Source organism: Giraffa tippelskirchi, chromosome 13 (assembly GCF_054371585.1).
Source record: "Giraffa tippelskirchi isolate mGirTip1 chromosome 13, T2T-mGirTip1v1.2.pri, whole genome shotgun sequence".
In the NCBI taxonomy this organism is placed as follows: Eukaryota; Metazoa; Chordata; class Mammalia; order Artiodactyla; family Giraffidae; genus Giraffa; species Giraffa tippelskirchi.
The window spans coordinates 60,796,963-60,809,875 of NC_137287.1; the positions used below are offsets into that span (position 1 = coordinate 60,796,963).

General features: G+C 47.1%; 1 protein-coding gene and 1 long non-coding RNA gene across 8 annotated transcripts in view; one reads left to right on the forward strand and one right to left on the reverse strand.

Annotated features, from left to right (window-relative positions):
- Window positions 1-12,913, forward strand: part of CAMK1D (calcium/calmodulin dependent protein kinase ID) — a 496,165-nt gene that overhangs the window by 75,320 nt on the left and 407,932 nt on the right. For 2 of the 7 annotated variants that reach the window (XM_081554102.1, XM_081554106.1), the window contains exon 1: window positions 7,810-8,161. The exons of the other annotated variants lie outside the window; for them this stretch is intronic. In XM_081554102.1, the coding sequence (XP_081410228.1) occupies window positions 8,070-8,161 (92 nt within the window). In that variant the 5' untranslated portion in view covers window positions 7,810-8,069. Of the gene's footprint in view, window positions 1-7,809; window positions 8,162-12,913 lie in introns of those variants that run through there. 7 annotated transcript variants of the gene reach the window in all.
- On the reverse strand, window positions 1,114-8,674 carry LOC145531512 (uncharacterized). Its single transcript, XR_014072497.1, has 2 exons — window positions 8,523-8,674; window positions 1,114-4,529 (listed from the first exon to the last, which is right to left on the reverse strand). It is a non-coding gene; the product is annotated as an uncharacterized LOC145531512 (long non-coding RNA).

Consider the following 12,913-nt stretch of genomic DNA (forward strand, 5'->3'; position numbering starts at 1 on the left):
GCCTTTCATAAACAGACTCTTTAATTTCTTCCAGTCTAACCTGTGTTCCCCTGTCTGCTCACTGCATTCTAACTCCCAATGTTCAGCCCCTGCTTACCCTGCCCCCAGCACCATTTCCTGAATGTGCAGCCTTCTGCTGTGCGTTTGGGGGTAGTCATTATTGCTATCCGCCAGGTCATTCCAGCTCTCATTTCCAGGCCCTCTTGGTGGATGAGTTTGTGCCATTAGTTCTGGCCAGAGTGGAGGTGATGTGTGTCACTTCCAGGACAAAGCAATCAACCACCTGCTGTGCAAACCTGGCTTGATTTCCTTCTGCCGCAGGGACCAGTCAAGTCCAAGATGGTGGCTACTCTGCCAGCAGCTCCCCAACCAACTGATGAATGTGAGAAACAAAACTTTGCTCCTATAAGCCACCAAGACTTGGGGATTGTCACCAGGCTATTCTGATGGAAAGCCCTTTCTTTGAATTTTGTTCCTTCACACATGCTTTTTCTTCTGCTTGAAATCTGCATGCACCCTCCCTTCTCTCCTTGGCAATTTCTTATGGATCTTCCTTCCAGACCCAGTTCTAAAGTCTTCCTCTTTCCCAAGTCTCTTCTGACACTTCCAGGCCCTTTCTGTTCCATGCTTCCCCAGTAATCTCTGTGCAAATCTCCATTATAGCCTCAATCACATTTTATTCTTGCTACTCATTTACATAAGGATTCCCAGGTGGCTTGGAGGTAAAGAATCTGCATGCCAATGCAGGAGGTTTGATCCCTGGGTCAGGAAGATCCCCTGGAGGAGGAAATGGCAACTCACTCAGTATTCTTGCTGGGAAAATCCCATGGACAGAGGAGCCTAGCGGCCTACAGTCCATGGGTTCACAAAGAGTCGGACAGGACTGAGCAACTGAGCATGCACCTATTTACATGTCTGTCTTTGTGTCTTAGACTTGGAATGTTTTGAGGGCAGGAACTGCGCTTTGTTCTTTTTTCGAATGTGTCTATTTCAAAAAGTACAAGCTCAACAAATGCCTCACAGAGAAATTAGGGCACTCAGAACATGGTTAATATCAGCCCACTGGTGTTATAATGCATCAGCCACAACGTGGTTTACAAACACTGGAAGACGTTTCCTTCTTTAAAAATTTTATTGAAATACAATTGATTTACAACGTTGTGCTAATTTTTGCTATGCAACAAAGTGATTCAGTTATACAAATACACATTCTTTTTCATATTCTTTTCTATTATTATCATAGAATACTGAGTATAGTTTCCTGTGCTATACAGTAGGACCTTGTTGTTTATCCATAACACTTTGCATCTGCTAATCCCAAACTCCCAAGCCTTCTCCCCACACCTCTCCTCTCCCTTGGAAATCACAAACCTGTTCTCTATGTCAGGGGTCCCCAACCTCCAGGATTTAACGCCTGATGATCTGAAGTGGAGCTGATAAAATAATAATGGAAATAAAGTGAAAAATAAATGTCATGTGCTGAATGATCCAGAAACCATCCCCTCCACCCAGGTCCGTGGCAAAAATGCCTTCCATGCAACCGATCCCTGGTGTCAAAAAGGTTGGGGACCACTGCTCTATGTCTGTGTTTCTGTTTTTCAGATTTATTCATTTGTGTTGCATTTTAGATTTCATATATAAGTGACATCATATAGTGTTTGTCTTTTTCTTTCTGACTTACCTAGTATGATAATCTCTAGGTCCATCCATGCTGCTGCAAATGGTATTATTTCATTCTTTTTAACAGCTGAGTAATATTCCATTATATACATGTACCAAATCCTCTTTATCCATCCGTCAGTGGACATTTCGGGTGCTTCCATGTCTTGGCTATTGTAAATAGTGCCACAATGAACACTGGGGTGCATTTATCTTTTTGGACCATGTTTTTCTCAATGGCACCCCACTCCAGTACTCTTGCCTGGAAAATCCCATGGACGGAGGAGCCTGGTAGGCTACAGTCCATGGGGTCGCTAAGAGTCGGACACGACTGAGCGACTTCACTTTCACTTTTCCCTTTCATGCACTGGAGAAGGAAATGGCAACCCACTCCAGTATTCTTGTCTGGAGAATCCTAGGGATGACGGAGCCTGGTGGGCTGCCGTCTATAGGGTCACACAGAGTCGGACACGACTGAAGCGACTTAGCAGTAGCAGTAGCAGTTTCTCTGGATATATGCCCAGGAGTGGAACTGCTAAATCATCTGGCAACTCTATTTTTTAGTTTTTTTTAAGTAGCCTCCATACTGTTCTCCATAGTGGCTGCATCAATTTACATATCCACCAACAGTGTAGGAGAGTTCCCATTTCTCCACACCCTCTCCAGCATCTGTTATTTGTAGTTTTTAATGATGACCATTCTGATCAGTGTGAGGTGGTATCTCATTATAGTTTTGATTTCCATTTCTCTAATAATTAGCAATGATGAGCAATTTTTCATGTGCCTATTTGGAAGATGTTTCTTAAAATTGTTTTTTCTCCTTATTTGATTATTATATTCTAAACATGTTTGTGGTTCAATTTAAGTATTTGTGGTTCCAATTGCTAAAAAGGAAGAAAGAACATCTTACATTTAGGCTCCCATCTTTTGATAGCTACTCTTTACAGGAAAAGATTTTTTAAAAGATTTGGGGTTTTGGAGAAAAATCAACCTTCATGGGCAATTTTTTTTTGAGGCCATTGTGGTTGTTGTGTAGGCTTGGCTTTGCTTATGTGAAACAGTGTATTTATTGACTAAATGCCTTCAGATTTTATAAATGCATTTATGTGCATCATCCAGTGTACTTCCTTCAGTTGTTTGGAGCATACCATTAAGTTTAAATATAAATTGATGAGATTCTATTTCAATGTCTGCTGTAGATCCTGATCTGGGTAGAAAATCAGAGAAGGTGCCATTTTTGTTTAGACTTGGTTTGCCATATAAGAGGGAACTGTTTTCAGTGTTTACTGCTTTCAGTGTCCTCAATTTCATTTTTATTTATTTATTTGCCTGTGCTGTGTGGCTTTCGGGATCATCGCTCCCTGACCAGGGATTGCACCTGGGGCTTCAGCAGTGAAGCACTGAGTCCTAACCACTGGACCACTGGGAAATTATTTTTCCTTTTTTTTAGTGTCTTCACTTTTATAAATGCACCTGTGTGTATTGTCAACTGCACTCCACTGAACTAAGAATAGACTCTTAATTCTAATATGAACCGACAAGACTGTGTTTCAATGTCAGCTGTGGAAGAGCAAGATCCAGGTCTGGGAGAATGTTGAGAAACAACCCAAAGACTTGCTTCAGATCTAAGGTCGGAAGATAAAGGTGATGTCCACCAAGTAAAGACCCAAGGGAGTGAGTTCACTTAAAAGTTCCTTGAGGTTTGAAAAAAAATGAAACTAAAACAAGCAAATGTAAACAAAGATACATTTCTGGAGTTGGCAGTCATTTGATTACCCTATTTTGGTTTTGAACAACTATCATTCTCCTGTTTTTCTTCATTAAGAAGATATTTACATTGTAGGGGGCACCTATCACCTTTGCCTGCTCAACATCCATTCCCTCCTTCTTCAGTAACAGTTTCTCACTGGTTGTCTGATGTCTTTTATTTGAGCATCACTTTAATAGCAGGATTACAGTGCAACACTTAGACCAGGGCTCTGGAGCCAGGCTGCTTGGGTTTTATTCATTCATGCTGTGTGCTTCTAAACCATTCCAAATTTTGGTCTCCTCCTCTACAAAATAAGAATAGTGCTATTACCTACTTCATGTAATTGACGTGAGGATTATTAAATAAATATGGTAAAGCACTTAGAGCAAAGCCTGATGCATAATATGAACTCAGTAAGTGTTAATTATTATCATGAAATTCTTTTATCACAATTAACTGCCTTAGGGACTTTATAAACAGCCTCCATCATTGGATGTGGCTATTGAAGCCTATGAAAGGCTGATACATATACTTCCCATTACATGTAACTTGACTTTTTTTTGTTGTTTTTCTGAGAAAATCAAAGGATTATTTCTCTGGAGATAAGTAGTTCCACTAGGACATGTCTTCCTATTGATCATCCATATATTTTTTAATACATGTTGTTCCCCTTCAATCTGTAGATTAAAGTCTTCATTTCTGGAAAGTTTTCTTGAATAATATTTTGAAATATTTTTTGTTCCATTATTTCAGTCTCTTCAGAAGGGATACCATTTATGAATATAGTGAACTTCAGGTATCACGTAACTTTCTAGCTCATCTTTGCCCACTTCCATTTTACTTTTTCACTGTTTTTGTTTTCTATATCCTTTAAAAAGTTTTTTGAAGTCAATTTCCTTGTTCCATTTCCAATGTAGTCTTTATATCTGTGATTTTATTGTTTCCTGATTCTTTCTTGAGCATTCCAGCTTCAGTTTTAATTCCTTTTATCACCTTGCCCTATATTCCATGAGCAAGTTCTTGTCACATACAATTTTAAAAAATAAATTTTGAGCGAATTCCCTGGTGGTCCAGTGATTAGGACTTCATATATTCACTGCCAAGGGCTTGAGTTTGATTCCTGGTTGGGCCAAAAATAAAAATAAAAAAAGAAAATTTAGCAACAGACTTGGAACTTGAGCCTAGTTTCCCAGACTTTCTAGTTCTTTCTACCACCCCAGCTTGTGCTCCTGGGTTATCATTTTAGGTACTAAAGGCTGTCTTTACCACTGCACTACCTGGGAAGCCCCAAAGGCTGAATAGAGGTAATTTAGAGATTTTCAGTTATAATCTACACATTTGCTTTAAGATATTATATATTTTCCTCACTCCACCCACCAATTCTGAACCTGGGCCACAAGCCTAATCTATTGGCAGGTCTGTTAGTTGGAAAGAGTTTGATAGACACAAAATTGGTAAGTCTTTAATGATGGGTTATTAAACAACTTGTTCTTTGGGTTCTTTAACAAAAATTTTAAGGGCTTTAAGGAAATATAAAGACTTGGGACCTAAAGGTTAGTACTTCAGAATATCTAGTAGAGCTTTCTGCAGTGGAATTGTTAGGGAATGGACAGCTTTTGACTGATAGGTAATAACTGATTGACAATGGGAGTTGGAGTGGAATGAAGCGTTCACAGCCATCACCTAGTCCTCTACAAAATCATGGTAGCTGGAGGAAATGGTCATCCACTCCAGGGTCCTCAAGCAAACAGAATTAAGCCATTTACAGGCTAAGGTTTAATCATTCTTAAGGAACAGTGGTTTTGTTTTCTATTGTGGTTCCCAAGGTCAAGATCTCTTATTTCACATGGCGTCCAGTAAGGGAGGAATGACCATGCTAAAGCCAGACTGAATGTGTCTTCAGCATTTCCACCTCCTTCTTTGTGTCATGGGATCCATTCCCTTGGGTTGACCTCAACTCCCATTAAACTTTTGATTTTTTTTCTCTAGGATCTAGTCCAGCTGAAGATAACTTAACAGTGCTCTGAATGAACATCATTATGGAAAATTCAGGGGCTTCCCAGGTGATGCTAGTGGTAAAGAACCCACCTGCCAATGCAGACCTAAGAGATGGGAGTTCGATCCCTGGGTCAGGAAGATCCCCTGGAGGACTCACAGCAACCCACTCCAGTACTCTTGCCTGGACAATCCCATGGACAGAGGAGACTGGCAGGCTATAGTCTATAGGGTTGCACAGAGTCAGACAAGACTGAAGCGACTTAGCACACATGCACATGGAAAATTCAAAAGAAACAGAAAGCTCCCTATAGCACTTCCAACAGTTAAACGCTTCTTTAGCATCACCACTTCTTTAGTTCTGTGGACAAAAGCTGAGACTGAGGATTGTTATCGTGGGCTCCCGTGGCACAGTAATCTGTAGGCAAGGAGCAAGAGTGAAATAGGGAAGAACTGGATAAGAAGAAGTGCAGGGATGGGGAAAGAACGAAAAAGGATGAGCAGATGCATATGGCGGGCACGGAGAATGTCCCTTGGGATCTTAGTCATGCCTGGCTCCTACTCTTCTTACTGCCTAACCTTTGACCCCAATAGATGATAGTACAGTTCTTCAAGCATATTTCTTATTAAAGTGGTGCTGTTTGCCTTTGGTGACAGGCCCCAACTTTGAGTTTCCTTAGTAACTCACGGAGGAATTTGGGTTTGTCGATTTAGTCAGTTTCTAATAGCAAGATCTCCTATTTGCTCTCCCCAGCCTGGAGAGCCTTAAGCTAACAGCCCCTGAAAGACAGAATCCAGCACACAGATGTGGGGGACTAGGCAGGCCAGGTTATCTTCCCACTTTCTTGGGTGAGGGAAAAGGTAGAGGCCAGGGCGGAGTCCAGACTGCTTCTGGGAGGGCAGTAGGCTTGCATCCAGCCTGTCAGAACGAGGAAGAAGGTGCTAGATAAGTTTTCAGGCAGCAGAATTTTCTTCCCCCTTTGACAGTGAAATTGGAACAGTCCTGGGAAAATGGGACAGGTGTCAGCAATCAAGACATAAGGCTGTTTATCCAACTCAGTCAAGGGGCCCTCAGGGAGTGACAAGTCTTTATACGAAGAAAACTACAATTTTTTGAAACAAGAGATAATCCCCGCAGGTTGAGGATGGGCATCCGCACATGGATCGCCCTCTGACAGGTGGACACGTTAGAAGAATGGGCAGTCAGAGTGTAACTCGGAGATGGAAGGCCGGGTGGGGGTGGGGGGGAAACGCTATTTCCAGGTACATGCTCTAAGACAGGGTGCCCTACTAAACCCGCCGCGGCCGGGCTTACGAGGGGCAGCCCTCCTGGCGAGGAGGGTGTAGGGCAGAGCTTCACTTTCCTTTAAGTCTCTAGGTTTCGGCCGATGGAGAGAGGGAGAGACCAGGAGGAGCCGAGCTGGAGCGAAGGACGGTCCAGGCCCGCCCAGGCCCGCTCCAGCCCCGGGCCCGAGGTAGCCTGGGCGGCGCACGGAGCCCGAATCCACCCGCCGCCCGGCCGCCATATGACCCCGGTAGTTAACCTCCCCAAGGGAAAACAAGGCAGCGCCTGGCACGTCCTGCGGTTCCCGGCTCCCTCCTCGGGGCGCGGCCCCCTCCCCCGGCTGTAATTGGACTGGAGCGCCGATTTTGGTGCAATGCGAATTAGCTCCAGTCGCCAAGTCGTGAGGCTCCGGGAGCTTCAGCCACCGGCCGGCGCCGCGCGGCCCGAGTCTACGCCCACCTCCGCCAGCATCCCTGCCGCCGCCTTTCGTCGCCCTAACAACCGGCCCCCGCCCAGCGCGGCGCAGCGCCGGGACGCCCGGGGAGGACGCCCCCGCCCTTGGCGCCCCGCATCCGGGCGGCCTCGCACCCCCGCCCCCTTCCAGCCGCGTCCAAGCGCAGCGCAGAGGCGCCCCCTCCCGCCGCCAGGGAGGAAAGCCCTTGCGCTCCCGAGACTTGACTTTGCAGAATTAATTAGGCAGCCCCGGAGGGCCGGGGTCCTTCAGCAAAGCTCCCCGACTTCCGCACCTGCCCGGGTTCTCTGCACCTGCCCTTTCCCGGGCTCCAGGGCGCGCGCGGCGACGGGGAGCGTGGCCGGGCGGCGACGGAGGTGCCCCCGCGCCCGGGGCACGGCACTCTCTGGGAGCAGGACATCCCCGAAGGCGGCAGCGCGCAGGAGGCGGGGAGGCGGGAGGCGGCCGGGGAGCACGGGGAGGGCGGGGAGCCCGCGGGAGGAGGAGGGGGGAGGGAGCAGGGCGGGCGGCGGGGAGGGAGGAGAAGGGAGGCAAGAAAGTAGCAGAAAGTGAGGCTGGCAGCCGGCAGCAAAGGAGCCGGGCGAACGGCGGCAGGAAGTCTGTGCCCAAGACGCGCAGAAATAAGAGCCAGGGAGGGACCGCGGCGGCGAGAGTGAAAGAGGAAACTGCAGAAGAGGAAGCTCTGCCGCAGCACAAAGTCTCCTCGGCTCCCGCGCCGAGCATCCCCGCGCCGCCAGCCCAGCCCTCCTGGACCGGCGCGCCGCCGCCCGCGTCTCCGCTGCGCCCGCGTCTCCTCTGCACCCGCGCCACCGCCCCCCCGGCGCCCCCTCCTCGCGCGCCCACCCCGGCCCCCTGCGCCCCTGGCCGCTCTGCCTCGCCGCCCTCCGCGCACGCCGCCCTCGTCTGCCATGGCCCGGGAGAACGGCGAGAGCAGCTCCTCCTGGAAAAAGCAAGCTGAAGACATCAAGAAAATCTTCGAGTTCAAGGAGACCCTCGGAACGTAAGTGGGGAGCGGGGAGAAGAGGGTGGAGGTGGCAGCGGCCGCGGGTGCAGAGGTGGCTCTCGCTGCCACCGCCGCTGTCGCCGCCACCGCGGCAGGAACCGGAGGGTCGCCGCGTCCTCATTGTCCAGTTCTCGGCTCTGCGGAGCCCCCCACGTGCCCGCCGCGTGGGTCTGTGCCCTGAATGCCCGAGTGGGCGCCGCGCGGGGGCGGGGGAGGCCCTGGGATTTCGGGGACAGTCGAAGGCGGGCGACTTTTCACTTCCCTGACACCGCCGCCCTCTGGACTCATTCTCCCCACGCGTGACTGTGGGCTGAGCATGGTGGATATTCCTGTTTACTGGCTGCGTGCGTCTACTCACAGTGTTCACGGGCGCACCGTGTCGGCGAGAGACGTGGTCACGAGGAAATCCGGCTCCGGGCATTCCCATTTCTGTTCTAACATCATGTATTCTTAGAGAATTGACATCCGCGCGTACTCGATGTAGGCAAGACTTTGGATGGCCGCGCGATTAGGGAAGGGAGGAATTTCGCAGTGTGCAGGGTCACGTGTGGGCTGAGCCTTTATCTGAGCGTCAGTCCATTTCACCAGGCTCAGCAGCACACGCTGGAGTGCGGGTCACCAAGGAGGGTCTGCGAGGGTCTCTGTTCCCGCGGTGTCTCTCCAGGGATGTGTGTAGTCCGAGGCTGGTGGCTGATCTCAAGAAAGCAGAAATAACCACAAGTCGATGTCAGGAAGGCTCAAGCTGAGCTGCTCCATTCAGCTGCTGTTTTTTTTCTGCCCAAGAGTTGGTTTTTGTTTGTTTTGTTTAGGAGCGCCTCAGAATAGGTAGGGAGGATGATAGTGAAAGAGGATCGGTTGCTGCTGGAAGAACCTGGAGTTGGAGTTATTGCCTCCCCTCATGTGATCAGTATGTAAGCATATATATTCACACACATACCTGCTGTATAAGCTGAACATTTTGCGGGGGTTCATGGAGGTGTTGGTCAAGCTGGTAAGAGAAAGAGGAGGTATTTCATAAGACAAATTAGGGTGCTCTTCTTTCCTGCCTTCTTAATCCCCTTTTACTTGTCATTGTGGTTGGTTTGCTTTTCCAGAACCATATTTTCAAACCCAGATTATTTTCTGCCCCATACTCAGGGTCCACTGAGTTTGGTCATTTTCCCTCCCCCACCCCAATATCTGAAGTGGGTCCCCCGAAGCCAAGTTGTGAAGCATCCCTCCATGCTTCTGATCCTGGGGATGCACATTTACCTAGAATGAGAATAGGGTCTCCCAGATTTTGTGCTCACTTTAGGGACCCAGTCTACCTGTGGGTGTAGACTTTTTGTCTTTGTTGGAAAGAAAACAGAAAGAGCTTTGTGTTTTCATAGAGAGGGGCTTGGGGCTGCCTCTTAGCATGGCCAGTTAAGGGGTGAGGTTTGGTCAGAACTTTAGAAAATAACCCTTGAGGTTTATTTGGGTTTGGGGGAGTGACTTTGAGGTGGTTAAGTTGCTGAGAAAGAAGAAGCATGTCCTTTGTGGTCATCCTGAGAATGCTCATGTGGCTGAGGATGAAGGGGCTGGAGAGAGTGGAGTCCTATGGTAGGACAATGCATTGCTTGACACATCCTCACTCAAACTCCTGGAGCTGGTCCCTCTGCCTGCAGCTTCTAGGCAGACAGATGCAATCTCCCCTGACTGTCTCCTGCTCCCCAGGAGAGCCCTGAGGCTGTACTCTTCAGTGGTCAGGGATGCTCAGCCCGTTGAGCTGTGGCTTCACTGAGTGGCTCCTACTGTGGTCGGCGCTGTTTGAGGATGACTGTGGTGGTTCCACTTCTGGGCAGGATGAGGACTTGCCTGATGGTGCCAGAAAGAACATAGAGCTCTTGCAAAACAGCCTCTTGGACTCTGGCCACTTTCCCCATGAACCTGGGGATGGGTCTCGGTTAGGATTCCAAAGCTTTGCCTTCTGTCTTGGAAAGGATTCTTTGAAAAGGAGCTTCAGGCTATGGTTCCTTCCTGCTGGCAGGAGTTCTCGAAGAACAAAACACAAGCAATAAAATGATCAAAATGTTTTCACTCAATAACATGGTGATAATAATAATAGTAGTAGTAATAGTAGGTGACTTTATTAAATGAATACCAAGTACCAGTTGATATCCTAAGTGCCTTATGGGTATTAACTCACTTTATTCTCATGATAACCTAATGAGGTAGGTATTTACTATTATCCCCACTTGGCAGATGGGAAGACTGAGGCAAAGAGAATTAAGTGACCTGCCAAACAGGAGCTACTTATTAAGTGGAGCTGATACTCAAATCTAGGGAGAACAATTTATAATTATGCATAGGGGATTGAGCCACTCTGTGGATTATGTAACAGCAAATGTTAATAATTTGACTAACTTTTGTATTTGGAAAGCTAATTTTAACATTAAAGAATTATATTAATTTTAATATTAAGTTAAAACATAACTACGTGGTAACCTGTTATCCAAACATGTAACTTGTCAAAGCTTTTGGATTATCAACATCTTTTTGTCTCTTGGACTTTCTAGAAGTGGTCCAAAGGTCAGGATTCCTGTTTCCCCCTGGGCCAAATCCAGCAACCTTAGCTTGAGTCTAAATAGATGTCACTTCTGCTCCTATCAGCGTGGATTTTGAGTTTGGGGTCTCGTTTGCAGTGAAACCTAGCATCAGTCAAAGGCCTCAGCACTAACAACTGGAATTCATTTTCAAGGTACTCTGCAAGCTCAATCATTTTGTCACACTTTTACCATATGCCTTTAAGATCCTAAGGCAGGAAAGCCCTTCCAGGAGACAGATTGTCAGCTCACAGTGTTAAAATGCATTTGAAATAAAGCATTGTGAAGACCCAAGGAGAACTCATTTGGCCAGACCTTGTAATCTGATATTTGGCTGCCGGGTTCAGGTACCTTTCCATGCGGAGCAGAAGGTTTACTGTTGAAGGCCAAAGAGTCAAGCCATTTAGATTGTGTGGTTAGCAGGACCTTGCTGGAGGGTGGGGGGCAAATGACAGTGAAGACTGGCCTAGAGGGTGGGAAAAGAGCTGGAGGAAGCAAAGGACAGTGTAGGGGAAAGGACCCACTGGGTAGTTTGGACCTGGATTTTCTGATACACCCCTGAGCCAGGCCTCCGGAGAAACCTCTCAACTTGTGGCCTTCAGTGTGGCTTCCTTTGAAAGGAAATCCCAGGGTCTAACCCTACCTCCAAACAAGGTGGGAAGGCTTAAATACTGTTTATTAATCAACGCTGTGTTTTTAGATCCCTGGTACCCCAAATAAATGTTGTGTAACAGCAATTAAGAGTGGTAAACACTTCTGCAGTGTGTTTGCTGAGGCCATTCAGGCCATCTACCATAGGTAGATGTCTTTCCACGTCGTCTGAACCAAGAAAATGAAAAATAGGCCATCTGAAGAAGGATATGGATGGGAAGAAAGCATTGACCATGGTGTGCAGGAATTACCCCAGACTCATGGAAGTGGCTTCTATAATTTCCACACCATGAAAGGCATCTGAACAGAAGAGACCTTGATAGTTGGCACAGAATGGTTCTTCCAATACACCTCCTTTCCCCTGGAGTACAGAAATGGCATGTCCTAGAAAATAGACATTCATCTCTGCAGGGTATGAATACATCCTTTTTTACAAACCAAATGTTTTGTGTTGAAATAATTGCTGTTTGAGGGGGCTGGAGCGGGCACCAGGGAGGTTTTGGGCCTGGTTCAAGGTCTGGCTCAGCCACTGGTCAGGTGTGTGGCCTGTGGGCTACTTGGTCATTTGTCCACATGACTGGCCTTAGCTTCATCACCTGTCAAATCAGAGGGGCAGAGAAGATGGGATGATTTTCAAGTGCTCTTACATCCCTAAGGTTTTTTTGGCTTGTCTGGGTAAGAGAGGCACTCACTATAATTTTCTGGTAGTTTTCATGTGTAGCTAGTACAGCTTGGTCCATTTGGAGGGACATTTTTATGCCCAGGCTAGTAGCAAAGTGACATAGCTCAGGACAGGAGTTCTTACCCCACTTGATGTCAGTAGCACAATGCCTTTGCTTCTTTGTGAAACGAGTGCCTGCTGGGTGCTGCTTTAGGAAGAGTATAAATAGAAATTTCTGTGAGGCCAGCACTGTCTTTTCCCACTAGTATCATACTTACATGCCTTTTTCTGAAATTGCTCAATCAGTACACCTGTTGAGGACACATGATTGATTTATCTGAAGGCCTGGGCAGAAAACAGACTCACTTGTTCTTTTCGGGTTGTAGAAGGGTGGTGTATGGATGTTGGGGGAGGGGGAGATTGTAGATCTCCTCCTGGTGATTTGTGTATTTGACTGGCTGTTTTGCGAATATTTGTTCTGGGACTACTCACAGTTGTAGAGTCTGGGAGAAGCATTTGAAAGAATGCTCCTCCAAGAGGAGCAAAGAGAGGGATGGGCAACCCCGAGAGTTCTCCCAGGGGGTATTCCAGATGCAGTATCGGTTAGAAGTTTGCATGTCTCAACCGTTTGTTTGAGGCATGATATAAATTCAGCCTCTTGTACATTTAAAAATATTGATCAAACACCTCTATATTCTAGGCACTGATGGGGGTGGGTACAGCAGAGAACATGCAGACACAAATGCCTGCTTTCCTGGAGCTCACATTTCTTTCTCATTCTCTGGTGAGGAAGCCAGAAAATTAAAAATATGAATCAGGAAAATGTAGAGTATGTTGGATAGTAGACACGTTAGGGAGAGAAATAAAGCAGGG